Raw genomic sequence first — 13,952 nt, forward strand, 5'->3', positions numbered from 1 at the left:
ACATCCTCCCAGACCGGGTGATGCCTGCAGAACACCAAGTAATAGCATACCTTTGTCCTCAGCAAAGTGGTAATTACACAGCCAAGTAAATTCAGTGTAATTAAAGCTGTACATTGTAATTGTACAAATATTTAAGTGCACGATAGGATATCTTTCTTGGCAGCTGTCATCCTCTACAGATTCTCCTACAGTAAAGAAAGGGTTGTCCACTTAATTACTAGGGGGAAAAAGGCAACAAAGCAAACCTCAGACACGATTTTGTGCAAACATGCCTGCTTCTGTCAAGAGTTCATATTAGTCTGTTGCACTAAATGAGCTGTACTGTCAGGAGATTCCAGTGGTGCAAAACCATCTATTTAGTGCCTTTTGTCCCTGCAGAATATCAGTTAAATGGTGTTCTTAACCAATATTACTGAAACAACAAGAGGCAAACGAACTTAATCCATACTAGTGGTCTGTATGTGCTACCAAGTCAAGTTCTAGAGCTCAAGAGCAATTTTTCCATGTCTTTAAGGAACTTTATCGAAGACTGCATCAACCAAGACCATACACTTCTGAAAACCTACCGAGGAAAGACACTGCAGTAGCGATGTTCAACGTGACAAATGTTACAAAGAACACACAGAGGCGTTCTATATATGAAGAGCAATACTTTTCATATACTGACCTAGCAGTTGATCACGCTCTCTGAATGCTGTAGAAATGCAAAACTGGCTTTAGGTAATAACTTACTGAACCACCACAAACTTACCGAAGTGGGTGCGTTTTCTGGCATGTAAGAAACAGAAGCAAGTCGAAGCTATTTAGAAATATCTTTATTAGTCCTGCTTATTGCAAGACCGTGCTACACGCTTTTCCTTATAAATAGCACTACTCTTGGAGCAGAACTGCTCAGATGTGCGGCTTCAGCCCAGACTCTCGCTATGAGTAAACTTCACACACGTCGTGCCACCATCCAGATACGCTCCGTTTCCTATTTTGGGTGCAAAGTCGGTATATCCTACTTTTCTGTCGCTCTCACAAAGTACCTACAGCATGCCTCCACGGTGCCCGGCTCACTGGTTTAGCTGTCGAAACAGAACTTAAGGAGTCTCGACGAAATCTGCAGCTCCAAGTTAAGCATCCCACACAGGCTACTCATTAATAGTTTGTAAAAAAAAAAAGGACAAAAACATCTCCTCAAATAAACGCACTCTATTTTTCTAATGGATATTTGATTAACAAAACTCAGTTGATTACTGAGGAGGAAAGCAATTTCAATTATTTGCCAATCACATAATCCTTTTTCCTAAAGGAAAAGTTCTGACAACTGATTTAATGCGAACATGCAAAGCTGCTAATAATCAAACTTCAAATATTTGTCCTTCAATGAAAATCAAACACCGAGCTTCAATTTGCTGATGACAAAACTGGGGGGAGTGGCTGACCCACCAGAGGGCTGTGCTGATCCACAGGGACCTCATCAGGCTGGCAAGAACCTTGTGGGGTTCATCAAGGAGAAGTGCAGGGTCCTGCCCCTGGGGAGGAACAGCCCCAGGCACCAGGATGTGCTGGGGGCCAGGCAGCTGGGCAGCAGCTCTCAGGAACTGGGGGGTCCTGGTGGGCACCAGGCTGAACGTGAGCCAGCAATGGGCCCCTGCTGCTAAAAAGGCCACAGGAGGTTCTGTCTGGACATCAGGAAGCACTTCTGTGCTGGGTGGGTGATGGAGCATGGGCACAGGCTGCCCAGAGAGGCTGTGGGTTCTCCTCCTTGGAGAGAGAATCTTCAGAACCTCCAAAACCCACCTGCATGTGGTGCTGGGCAGCCTGCTCTGGGTGTCCCTGCTCAAGCAGGAGCTGGACCAGGTGGACAGAGAAGAAAAGTAGTTAAGAAAATAGTTGGCTTCGTAACAAAGCATGGGGACCAAGAGGATAGCAAGCATGAAGCCTGAAATGAATTCTAGACATGAAATTAAGAAATAGGTTGCCTTCCTTCTATTCCATGTTCTTTCACCTCAATCTCACAAGTGATTTCTTCATGTGAAAGGCCATCTACACACCAGCCCTGTATGTATGCCTTCTGTCTACTCCTAAGAGGGACTAATCTTCAGCATTGCCATCAGGAATAGGATAAAAACACTTAACACAAAACAGGAAGCTGCTCCTTCCATGTCAACATATTTGGTGACTTGTGCTACATTCTAGCAATATTGGTTAAAAGAAGTCTGTACTATCCAAATTACCAATTTCTTTAAGCAACTAAAATTCAAGATACTCAGATCCAGAGGATTTCTTGCAGCCATTTTAACACAAGCTCCGCCAATTCTACAGCACGCTTCACATTTTGCACATAAAGCAGGTGAACTCATTAAATGAGATTTACCATTGACAGCCACTTTCATATCTTTATTCTCGGGCAGCGCACGATCAGTTTTTGACATGAATTGTTGAACTGAATAGAGTACAGCAGTTCAAAAGAAAAAAGTCACCTCTCCCCCATCAATGCACATGTATCTTCATAAAAATGTTTCAAATGAAACTCATGTACTCTAAGTGCCCAGCTCTCCTCTGAAGAGAGGCAGTCAAGTAAAGGAGCAGATAAAATCCTTCAGTCTTTTAATAGAAATGTTGGAAATGCCTGCCTAATTTAGCTTTTACTTCCTTCTTCAATTTAGACTAACATCTCCCATGAGGTATGTGGAGCTCCCTGAGCAAACAAAACTCATTTTGGCTCATCCCAGCACAGCTTCAATGCACATTTAAATAGCACCATTCTACAAGGATGCAACAGCTAAAAGATCAAAACCATCCTTTAAAGCCCATGCGAAAGCTCTTCAGAGTAAAATCGCAAAATATATTGTGATATAGGTCAGGGTGGAGCAGAAATAGTTTCAGCTGAGACCACAGAATAAAAGTGAGATCGTATTTTTCTAGCAGTGTACACTAAGCTGTACTGATTTCAATAGATAAAGCAAGGGTCCATACAAAGGGAAGCCCTGTTACAATAGCAGTGTTATATTTGGGCTCCATAAAACCAGACCAGTTCTGCCTTTATCCCCCAATTTCAGAGATTTTTCATGAGCACTTTATTAACAATCATGTGGTTATCAAGTTTCACAAAGTTTTAGAGCAAACCTGGAGCTCCAAACCCTTTAAGTCTGAAACCAGAGCAGTAACGGAAGTTGTAAAGTGAAAGAATTCCTCTGGATCCCACAGCTTCCAGAGGGGAATTTCTGTATTTACCGTGCACAGAGACAAGTCCGGGTCACAAACAGCCTCTAAGATAAACTAAAGCCAAGAGTAGAAGTAAATACCATCTGCCTTTTGGTCCTCAGTAAAAGGGAAGATGACTTCAGACGTCCTATCTTTAAAACAGAGCTGTTTTCTAAAGAAAAGCTCTAATAATGAAATATCTGCTTAGTTATTTCATCTGCTTCAAAGTAAGAGTCACACTTTGGTTAAAACCTCGGAGGGCTAAAAGGACAGGGGGCCATAGTGAAACTAGGTGTTATGGTGTCTTGTGTGTGCCCTGCTACATACCAAGAGGCTGAACACATTCCTATCTACAAAGGCTCCTCATTAATAGGTTTGTTTTTTTTATAAAAAGGACAAAAGCACCTCCTCAAACGCATTCCTTTTTACTTACAGATAATGACATCTGAAGAAAGTCTCCTTGTAAAATAACTGAGTGTAAACAAAAAGTAGGAAAAGCAACAGAACAGAAGAATCAACCCCTAAAAATGTAAGCTTCAAGTTCATAACAATGCCATTCCCAACATCCCAAGTTCAATTAATCACGCTGTTCCCTGGCATCTGAGCACGAACACAAAGGCTTCCCTGGATTTCCATCTGCTTACATGCCAAATTAAGCACTGAAACAAACTGCACATATTCCATATTTTTAATGCAAAGTAATCTACTAGGAAATTGCGTTAGCTTTAATTACGTTTGATGGTAATGACGGTGCTGTTTGTGGCAAAGCATTTCGACTGATCTGGAAGGAAGTTACAGCTAGTTCCCTATTAACCATCCAGAACTTTAAAAAAAAAAAAAAGCTGCATTCAGCCCATCATTTTTCCACAAAGCCCAACACACTGTGCTAGTCCTGTGCTTCCAACAGCTTACAGCTGGCAGTTGTGCATCTTGAGCTTCTCCATCAGACAGCTAATCAAAAGCAGCAGCTTACGATGCGTTTCATAGCCTCGTTAGAAACAACTACAGCCCAGTCATGCAAAAGTGCTCATATTTGGTTTCCAACGACTTTTCTTTCATTCCTATGATTAAAATCCTCCTCACATACTTCTGACGCTCTAGATTTCATTCCACAATGTTGTACAGTGATGCTCCTGGCTGAAATGCAAGCACTCGGGGGAGAAATAGCTCCTAGTGAGTTTAACAGAGACTAGTGATATAGTAGAGACAATTTTATTGAAAGTTAATAAATTCAGATACAGTAGTTTGAATAAAAACAGCTAATTAGAACATATCTGTATCAATGAAAGCAAGGCAACATGGAGTGCTACCCTAAGAAGTAATTCAAAATTAAAAGCATACCTATGGATTCCAGTATGTCTCTAAATAGTAAACAAACTTCGCTTGTCAAGGGAAAAAGAGAACACAAGGATATTGTTCAGAAAGGCATTTTTTCCTGACTGCAACTACTATGATTTTAGCAGTGCTACTTCTAGCTCATGAGTAAACATTAACTGCAGGTATAATACCCCAAAACACGCAAACCGACATCATCACTATTATGTGAATAATTAAATGTAAGTATTCCTTGTAAGACAGGAGAAAAGGGCAAGGCATTTCATGAGGAAGCTAGACTGAACTGGGCTAGCTTTATGTGAAGAAATGAGTTGCTTGGAGATCTACAGATCTATTCTGAGTGTGGTGGCTTACCCACCACAATAGTTTAAACAACTTTTAACATTTCACATCAAAAATGAGGTCAGGTCAGGAATACAGAGAGTTGTGGATCAGAAAAATTCATAAAGTTTGAAATAGGTTGCAGTGACGGCTGCAATTATTACAGCAATACAGTAGGGGGAGGAGGGGATGGGGATTTAAAAAAAATCAAATTCAAACTCAAGTATGACCCAGTTTCCAATGAAACATCAACCCATTTGTCGTCAGGAGAGGAGATACCAGCCAAATAAACCAAGTACAACTACAGACAGCTTTTGGTGAAATGCTGAAGAGATTTCTGAACAAAAGCATTTGGGTACAGCAGGAAGGGAAGTACTTCATAAAACAAAACTAAACCCCAAATAAAGTACACAACTGAAAAGCAAGAGACAGGTACAGAAACTCTCGTATCCCCTTCCAGCTGTTCATTATCCATCCCAGAAGAACCCAAACACAACCAAAAGCAAAGCAAGTCACAAGCAGCCCTTAAGAAGGCCAAGGCATGAAGGCACCTATTCCTCCTGTCTGATTGCAGTGGTACTCAGCCTTCTGGTGTGGCAGCTGCTACCACAATCATTACATTATGAACATCCAGAGCTTCTGTGAGGGGATTCTGCTACCAGATTAAAGGTGCAGAGAATTTACAGCACTCTGCACCGATGCGGCCTCACCTCGAGCACTGGATGCAGGTTTGGGAGCTACAGTATAAAAGGGCCATAAAACTATCAGAGAGCATCTGAAGGAGGGCTATGAAGATGGAGAAGGGTCTAGAGGAGATGTATGAGGAGCGGCTGAGGTCCCTTGGTTTGTTCAGCCCAGAGCAGAGCAGGCCGAGGGGAGGCCTCATGGCGGCCTGCAGCTCCCTCACGAGGGGAGCAGAGAGGCAGGTGCTGAGCTCTGCTCTCTGGGGACAGCGACAGGACCCGAGGGGACGGCATGGAGCTGGGACAGGGGAGGGTCAGGCTGGGGGTTAGGGAAAGGTTCTGCACCCAGAGGGTGGTCGGGCACTGGGACAGGCTCCCCAGGGCAGTGGTCACAGCACCGAGCCTGCTGGAGTTCAGGAAGCGGTTGGACAATGCTCTCAGACACAGGGTCTGATTTTGGGGTGGTGCTGTGTGGAGCCAGGAGTTGGACTCGATGATCCCTGTAGGTCCCTTCCAGCTTGGGACAGTCTATGATTCTAACTAATCTTTAAAAACATGTTTACTTCCACCGGTAACCTGAGTTTAGTTTAAAACTTGGTATTTTGTCCATATGGGGTCCTGAAAACCAGTTTACTACTGTAACTTTGGGAAGTTACACATGTAACTTAGCTGGTATTCTGGTGCACAGCATTTTTTTGGTTTGGGTTTTTGGTCGAAACTAATTGAGGAATGATATGAATGTCATTACCACCCATTTAAAATGGGTAAAATACAGTTTTAGAAGACATTAACATGGAAAAAATCATGTTACATGTTTACTAGGAAACCGTTAATGGAATTCACAGTTCATGGTTTAAATGTATTAACTATTAAAATCAAAGGTTGCAAACAATAGGAATGTTTTTTGATGTCATAGTACCAAGTTGGCAACTAAAACAGCTGAGCTACATGCTACTGCAAGTACCATATTTAGAGTAAATATGCGAAATAGCAGAGCACAGTTTCAACCAGTGCAAACTTATCACTTCCTACATAAGCAAAGGAATTGCTGCTTCTCGAATGACACCGCTGCTATAGCGTGCGGCCACGGGACCTGAAGGACTGCTTGCTTAGGGGGAAGTAATAAAGAACATTAAGTGAGGATTTCAAAAGCGTCTTTTCAGGAACATGAGTAGAAAGAGGAAAAATAAGAGCTTGACGCGGAAAGCTCTTCCTCAGGGAAGTAACACAGGTGTCAAAGAAATCGCAGAGAAGAGCTCAGAATTAGAATAAAACTCACCTTTTTGTATTTATACACAGCATATACAAACATACTGCATGACATGAACTAAAATAAAACCAGAGGATTTCTCCTTGTGCCGCTACTATTCTCTCCAGTGTGTTTACTTGTGCCTCATGCTAAGAGCTGAGGCTCCACACTCATTTTTTGGTGTAGATGTCATCATTTTACACCTTCTGTTTTGGGGTAGAACTAAAACAAAAAACACCACTAATTTACTCGTGTATAACATTGCAAATGATCCAGATAAGCATTACTTCAATAAAGCTCCTTTAGCAAAATAGCATAGGGATGTTTAGTCAATCTGAAAATCCAGCACATTTGTTAAGTCCTTATGAAACGCTTAACTTAATGAAGTTCTTTTCACAGACGCTTAAATACAGCTTAGTTCCCTGATTTCTCAAATCTCAATACCCGATTTGTCACATATTACTCATAACTTGGATTTGCCACTCATAGCCGTGCGAGTTAACACCAAATTTACCAGCAAATTTACTAGCATTATTTTGAGGTTTACGAACTGCCAGGCAATTTACAAAGCTCTATGTAAAGCTAAATTTGAAGTGCAACAGTATTTCTACTTACTGAGTTTTAAAGAGTACATCAGTTATTAAAAGTCCATGTCCTGCCTGATCAGAATCATTTCATAATGGACATAATTTCAGGAAGGGCAAAAAAAAAGATATCACAGCAACATTTTTAAAATCAACATCAGTTTCTTACATTTCTGCTTGGTTGTTTCTTGTTTATTTCTCCTCCAGCACAGACCTAATCAGCAACAAAATCTCTCTCCTACCTGAATCTTTACAGGATAACATTCAGCTCCAAATTACACTTACTTTTAAGGTTGAGACTTCACCTGGCAGGAAACCTGAAAGGTTAAGCTCACATACTGATGGACGTAAGAGCAGGGTTTTGACAAAATGAGGCTTTGTCAAAGGACTTCTGTAAAGTTTCCACTGCTGCAGCATAAGAGTTCGCTAAGATACTCAGAAGTAAGATCACTTACTTCAGATCATTGCTTTAAACTTGTATTATGAACTACTTGGAAATTTTTAATCACATCCCAGTACAGGGCTTCAAGACTTCATGAACAAGTCACTTACAATACTCACTTGATTTCTTCTAAAATGCTTTAGGAACTGCAAGGTTTACTGAGGTTTAAGAGCGCGCATATCTGATCAGCAGTAACTGGGTTATGTTTGAAAAAGTAATTGATGTTTGAGTATTAGAGAGTGAAAAGACTTTAAAGATACCAAGAAGCTCACACCTAAGAGGGCTGTTAAAAAATACTGAGCATTCAAATACGTATCATCTCTCTGCTTCAGAAAATGCATGAGTTTTTAGGGAGAGCAAGGTGTCAGGAACATTTTATAGGTGAACTTTCCCAGCATTCTACCAGCATCATCTGCTACTGTAATTTAGTGTTCCTATAGTTTACATAAAACAATGTACACAAAGATTAAAAAAAAAAAAGAAAGGAAGCTTTAAGTCCCAGGTTGGATAAGTCATCTCTTTTGTATTATTATGCAAAAAGAGTGTTACTCTGTCAACTTTTTGTCACTAAGAACAGCTTCAGACTTTCACATCTAGAGGCTGAAAACTGATCTTCAAATTACAAACTAAAGACTGAAATAGATCATTAGATCACAGTCTGAACTGCAGAAGAATGTCTTTCTTGAGCACATCGCTTTCAGAAGATGCAAGAGACAACTGCACCATCAAAAATCACTGCAAGAACTATAGCCAAAGTTAAGTGACACCTGAATAACCGCTGCCGACGCAGAGCAATGGCAGCACGAAGATCCCCGGTAAGCTGATTGCAGGTGTCCTACAGCTTCTCCTTCTTAGTCCCTGCCTCTTACTTCATCTGAAGTAGAATACCGCTTCAGGCTAAGTAAAATAAAACAACAGCTGCAGAACTGAATGGCTATTCTTTCTGCAAATGAGCAGCTGTGGTAGAAAATCGGCCCTCTGGCAGTCTAGAGTATGATAGTGCTTGTACTCTACTAAAAGGCATAAATATTGCAAAGGAATTTGAGTAAAAAGTTCGGAAAAGTTGGCCAGGGAGGTAACGCTAAAGGGATCACGGAGGAACTTAGAGAAAAGCAAATACTTCAAAAGAAAGTTGTAACAATGTAATTATCTGCATTTGACATAATTACGGTTACACAGAACAGTTCTAAGCAAAAATAACCATGGACTGCCTCCAGAAATTTAAGTCAGATATAAAATGGGAAGCAAAGCCGTGAGAAACTTCAGGTAACCCTGGCAAAAAAAATAAAATAAAATAGAATAGTTTTGGTAAACTTTTACAATGCCATAAAGAAAATACACAGCAGTATCTGGAGACCCCAGGAGTTAAGTCAGGGCACCACTGAAATAACCCAGTTAAGCTTCAGTATTCAAAGGCAGATGAGCACTTAAAACACTGATTTTCCCAGCTTTACCACAAATCTGTGATAGAGAAAAGCAGTGATTCCCGGCCCTCAGTTCTACAAGATCCCCTCTGCTTATCCTCATTCAAGAGCAGAAGCTGTCTCCAATATAGGCATAAAGCAAAACTTCAGATGGACTTTTTTATTTTTTTTGTTCTCATAGCAACCTGTAAGCAAAATCAAACCAGCTGACATGAGGGCCTTGGGAAATAAGTTCCAAACAAGCTCAATAAAGTTACTTTCACTCATAGAGCTTCCACGAACACCTGCACGACACAGAGCAGGGTGCTGCTTTACTGTCTTCCTTAAAAATACTGATTTTCTTCCCACTAAGAAATCAAGGAAGCTGCACTCTGGCATGACTATAGAGAGATTTCCTGTTAAGAATGGATAATTACAGCATTGCAACTTCCTTCCAAGCCATCCAGCCACATTCTCCTTTAAAGAGCACTACTCCAACAGCCACAGGCAGACAGGGCTACAACGCCGTGCTCGCTCAAAAAGCCAGCCCTAACCAGATTTCACATCAAAGCTGCTGTAAGTACACAAACTGGCACAGGTACACAAACACCTCTGTGCTACCGGGATATCACAGCCCCACAGGCTTTACTGACTTGACCCAGTGAAACCTCCTAGTTGGTATTAAATGCGTTACCCCGTGGCTTTCCTAATATTAATTATGCACTACATATATGTGCACAGCTCCCCCCAGCCCGACACTGGGATCCTACGACATGTGGCAACAATTTTTCCAGCACTGTTTACATTCAGAAAATTTACAGCACTTGTTCTTAGCATCACTGTTCCGCACTGAAGACAACGACTAGGTATGAAAGAAGTGGCTGTGTAGATCTCCAAGTCCAAGTTAAACTCACAAACTAGTTTTGAGCTATCACTGCTCAGAGACGTGCAAAAACTGGGACAAAGCGCTAGCGAAACTAGGTTTTCTGTTAAACAAATTTCACGGACTACACTTTGCAAGGTTTCAAGACTATGAAACCCGATTGCTATAAAGCAAGTAGTCCATGGTTACAAAAGCAGCACCTAGATTACAGAACAGAGAATCCTTACCCCAGTTAGAAGACTGGACCAAACCAGGAGGATATCCAGAGCATATCTGGCTATAAAATGATCAATGCTACCTTACCATAGCCCAAGTCCACTTGTAAATTCAGATTTAATTCTTTCTCCCTCATATCAAACAAGCAATTAAACCTGTAACTGGAGAGAAGGAATGTTCTTTGGAGTAGCTTGCATTTTTTAATCGTTATGGGCCAAGAATTTTATTTTTTTCTTAAACTGTTCGATTATTAAGGCAGTGGTCATTGAGGGAAATACAGAGGCAATAAACAAATACAGAATGGGAGCCCTTTAGTTTTGGAACTCCACAGGAGTCAGGATAAATAAAAACAGGAATGATCCTGAGTACAGGTACTTCTTTTGCATTTCCCCCAGTCATATGAGTTAGTGCAAGGCTGAGCTACTTAAATGTGCTCTTGATGGCTCAAGCCTAATAAATGAAGTTTCAGAAACAGAACAGTCAGAGACTTTATGATCTGTATAAGCAATGCATTACACCACATTAAGAAAAACATGCCATGACCTCAGAAAATGCTAGGACATAAAAAACTAAGACATAATTCCAGGAGTCTTCAAAAACTCAGCTCACCAACTTGTTTAGGAGACAGCCTTTAACGAAGTTAAGCTTTAACTGTCATTACTGCAATAAACACTAATTAGAAAAAAAAGACTTAAGAAGCATACTGCCTATGGAAAACTAGTATATTAATTGTTATTCACAATGAGAGGTCAGTGTTTTGGATTTATTTAGTGGTAAGGAATTAAACTGTTTATAAAAGGAAAATATGTGCAAATAACAGAGAGGTGTGGCTTGAGTCACAGCTTCTGAAAAAAGCATTCCTTTTTAAACATACAACCATAAACAGTATGAACAAAGAAAATTTTCAAAATATGGAATTGTGTCATTTCCTGATGCCAGGACCAGAGACTCCTGATGAATTTATTAAGGGCTGCATGCAAAACTTGACCTATCCAGGAGCTATTTTTATTGTCTGAAAAAAAGTGACAGCAGCAAAACTAATGAAAAATAAGTTCACATTGATCTGATAAAAGAATTATCTGAGAAAGAGGCTGAACTGGGACTTTTCCCAGTCAAGACCAGACAGGGGAAATACAGAAACAGGCGTCTCACCCAGCAGCTACCAGACGGCTTTCCAAGGAAGTTCAAAGCACGTCAAGCACCCTTCCACGACAGCATCCTATGCGTCTTGATCAGGATGTCCCCCAGCAACCATGTTCCAAACACCACCGTGGCACATACTCAACTCTAAGGTGGAGTCAACTGGTCAGGTCGATGCTCCTTTTTAAAAGGTTTATATGGTGCAATCGTTCAGCTGCTCAATGCCCTATTATGAACATGTGCTTTTTGTACTATTATAAGTAAAGCTGACAAAGGTTTCTCCAGAAAGCCACCCTTCTGTTGTGCGGAATCTAGCAACAACGTGACTTCATACAACAGCCATATGACAAGGTGCTTCCTCTATCTGTGACTGTTACATAGAGGCCAAGGATCTCCTCAGCCTTCTGCTCCCCTGAGCTGGCAAAAAAAAAAAAAAGCCACTCAGTTAATAGTCAGACTCTCAAAGCATGAGAAGAAATGGAAGAGGGCATACCAGCAAGAAACTGCTGCAGCTGTTTCACCGGTATCCTAAAAAATGGACCACGTTCCTCCCAGGTACTCACAAATCAAGAGTTCCTTTACCCTTCAAGTGAGACATGTTTTGGTGGAAAAAAAGGGAAGTAACTACAGCATCCCAGTGCTATAATCTGGTCCTGTCATTTGGACAGAGCAGGGACACAGAAAGCACAAATTCAAGACACACAGAGACCCAGCCTTTTCTTCATACACATGGGTGGGAGGGAAGGACAAAGCATTCATACAAAGGGCATGTATATCCACAGGAATCTCTCCAGTATCCTTCCTTATAGGTGGGGGGTGGGGGAGAGTCCTTAAAGGGCCTAGAATAAATAGATGTGATGCAGTCAAGTATTCAAGCCATAGCCCTATGACTACGGATGACTTCCAGCTCAGTGGAAGACCCACTACGATGAACTTCAGTGCTCATCGTTCTCTTCCTGATCACCTGGATGGCACAGAATTGAGAGAAAACCTTTTAAGCCTTCCCACTCTGGAAGCATTTTAACAGAAGCTGAAAAACGGCCTATCCCTGTATGGGATGTTCAGCCCAGGTACTGAAGGTCTGAAGTCCTCCTAGGCCCATCTTCCCCTGTGAAGGGGACAAACTAGAAAGGATAAGACTAAGAAGAACACCCTTACAGAGACAGATTAGTCCCTCAAGCACTCATTTCACATTGAAGAATACAGGGAAAGGTTGTAAGAATGGTAGAAAAGCAGTTTTTTCTTTCCACTAATCGACTATTTTGGAAAGAAATAATATCAGCTATTCCTTCTGAAACTCCCGCATCTCCTCCACAGAACGGGGGGAGCAGAAGACGAATGCGACCAATTAGTAGGGAAATCGCAGCCCATTCCTGTGCTCGGTTCTCCAAGGGGTACGGGGCAAAGCTCGCATTGCCTGGGGTCCTGTGCACGAAGAAAAGCCAACAGGGCCCCTCCAGCAAAGCACACACACCCTGAACAGCCTCTCTCCGGCACTCCATCGCCACGTCCTCGCTCCTGACCCCCCCGGGGCACGTCCTATAGCGAAATACACTGGGCTCCTCCACCCAGAGAGGCTGCCCGTCCCCGTGAGGCCAGAGGAAGGAGGGAGGCAGCCCCACAGCGGTCTCGCCGTGCCCGAGGAGGCCGGGCAGCCCCTCAGCCACCCCCGCCAGAGGGTACTCACAGTCCAGGTGCTTCTTCTTGGGCCCCATCACCTCGTGGGTCGTGGCCTTGCAGACGGTTTTCGAGACGGCCGAGCCGGTCACGCTGTGCTGAGCCGCCGTGATGCGGTCGGTGAGGCTTTGGCCGGACATGGCTGGGGGGGGGCGGGGAGGGCTGGCGGCGCTGGGACCGAGCGGCGGCTCCGCTGCCTCCCCTCACAGGGGCCGGGCGCGGGGGGGGGGGGGGGGGGGCACGGAGCTGCGCCGGGGAGCCCTCACCCCGCCGCTCCGCCCTCAGGGACGGGCCTGTCACCCGAGCACGGAACCCTCCTCCTCCTCCTCCTCCTCCTCTTCCTCCTCCTCCCGCCCCCCTCCCCCTGCCGCCTTCCGCCGTGCCCGGGGCCAGGACAAGGGGGGGACGCGGGCCGGGCGCCGCAGCAAAATGGCGGCGGCTCCTCCTCGGGGCCTCAAGGCGGGGGCCGCCCCCGGCACGTGACGCGGCGCCCCGCCCACGTGACACGCCCCCCTCCCCTCCGCCCCCTCCCCTCCCCTCACCTCCCTCCCGCCCGCTCCAAGCGCGGTACCGGGGAGGGGGCGGGGTCACGTGGTACAACCCCCCCCCTCCCCTGAGGGGAGACCTCAGCCCCCCCCCCCCCTCAGCTCCCCCCTCCAGTTCCCCCCTTCAGCCCATAGGGACGGCCGCAGCCCCCCATTTCTGGGGCATAATCCCCCCCCAAATTCTATATGGACGTCTGTGCCCGCCTTCCCATTCCCATCAGACGGGTGGGAGAGCCGGTGGGCTCGCTTTTGGGCTCCTTTTCCCTATTAGGCTGCCCCCCT

The 13,952-nt window shown here is 43.8% G+C and overlaps 1 protein-coding gene across 6 annotated transcripts in view; it reads right to left on the reverse strand.

Moving 5' to 3' along the window:
• Window positions 1-13,554, reverse strand: part of PICALM (phosphatidylinositol binding clathrin assembly protein) — a 65,447-nt gene extending 51,893 nt beyond the window's left edge. Inside the window, exon 1 of one of the 6 annotated variants that reach the window (XM_048080946.2) lies at window positions 13,136-13,554. In XM_048080946.2, coding sequence (XP_047936903.1) covers window positions 13,136-13,265 — 130 coding nt within the window. In that variant the 5' untranslated portion in view covers window positions 13,266-13,554. The remainder of the gene's footprint in view (window positions 1-13,135) is intronic. The other 5 variants (XM_048080945.2, XM_048080948.2, XM_048080947.2 and 2 more) reach the window with 5 other exon arrangements.
• Between the last annotated feature and the right edge of the window lie 398 nt (window positions 13,555-13,952).

This window comes from Anser cygnoides, chromosome 1 (assembly GCF_040182565.1).
Source record: "Anser cygnoides isolate HZ-2024a breed goose chromosome 1, Taihu_goose_T2T_genome, whole genome shotgun sequence".
Taxonomy (NCBI): domain Eukaryota; kingdom Metazoa; phylum Chordata; class Aves; order Anseriformes; family Anatidae; genus Anser; species Anser cygnoides.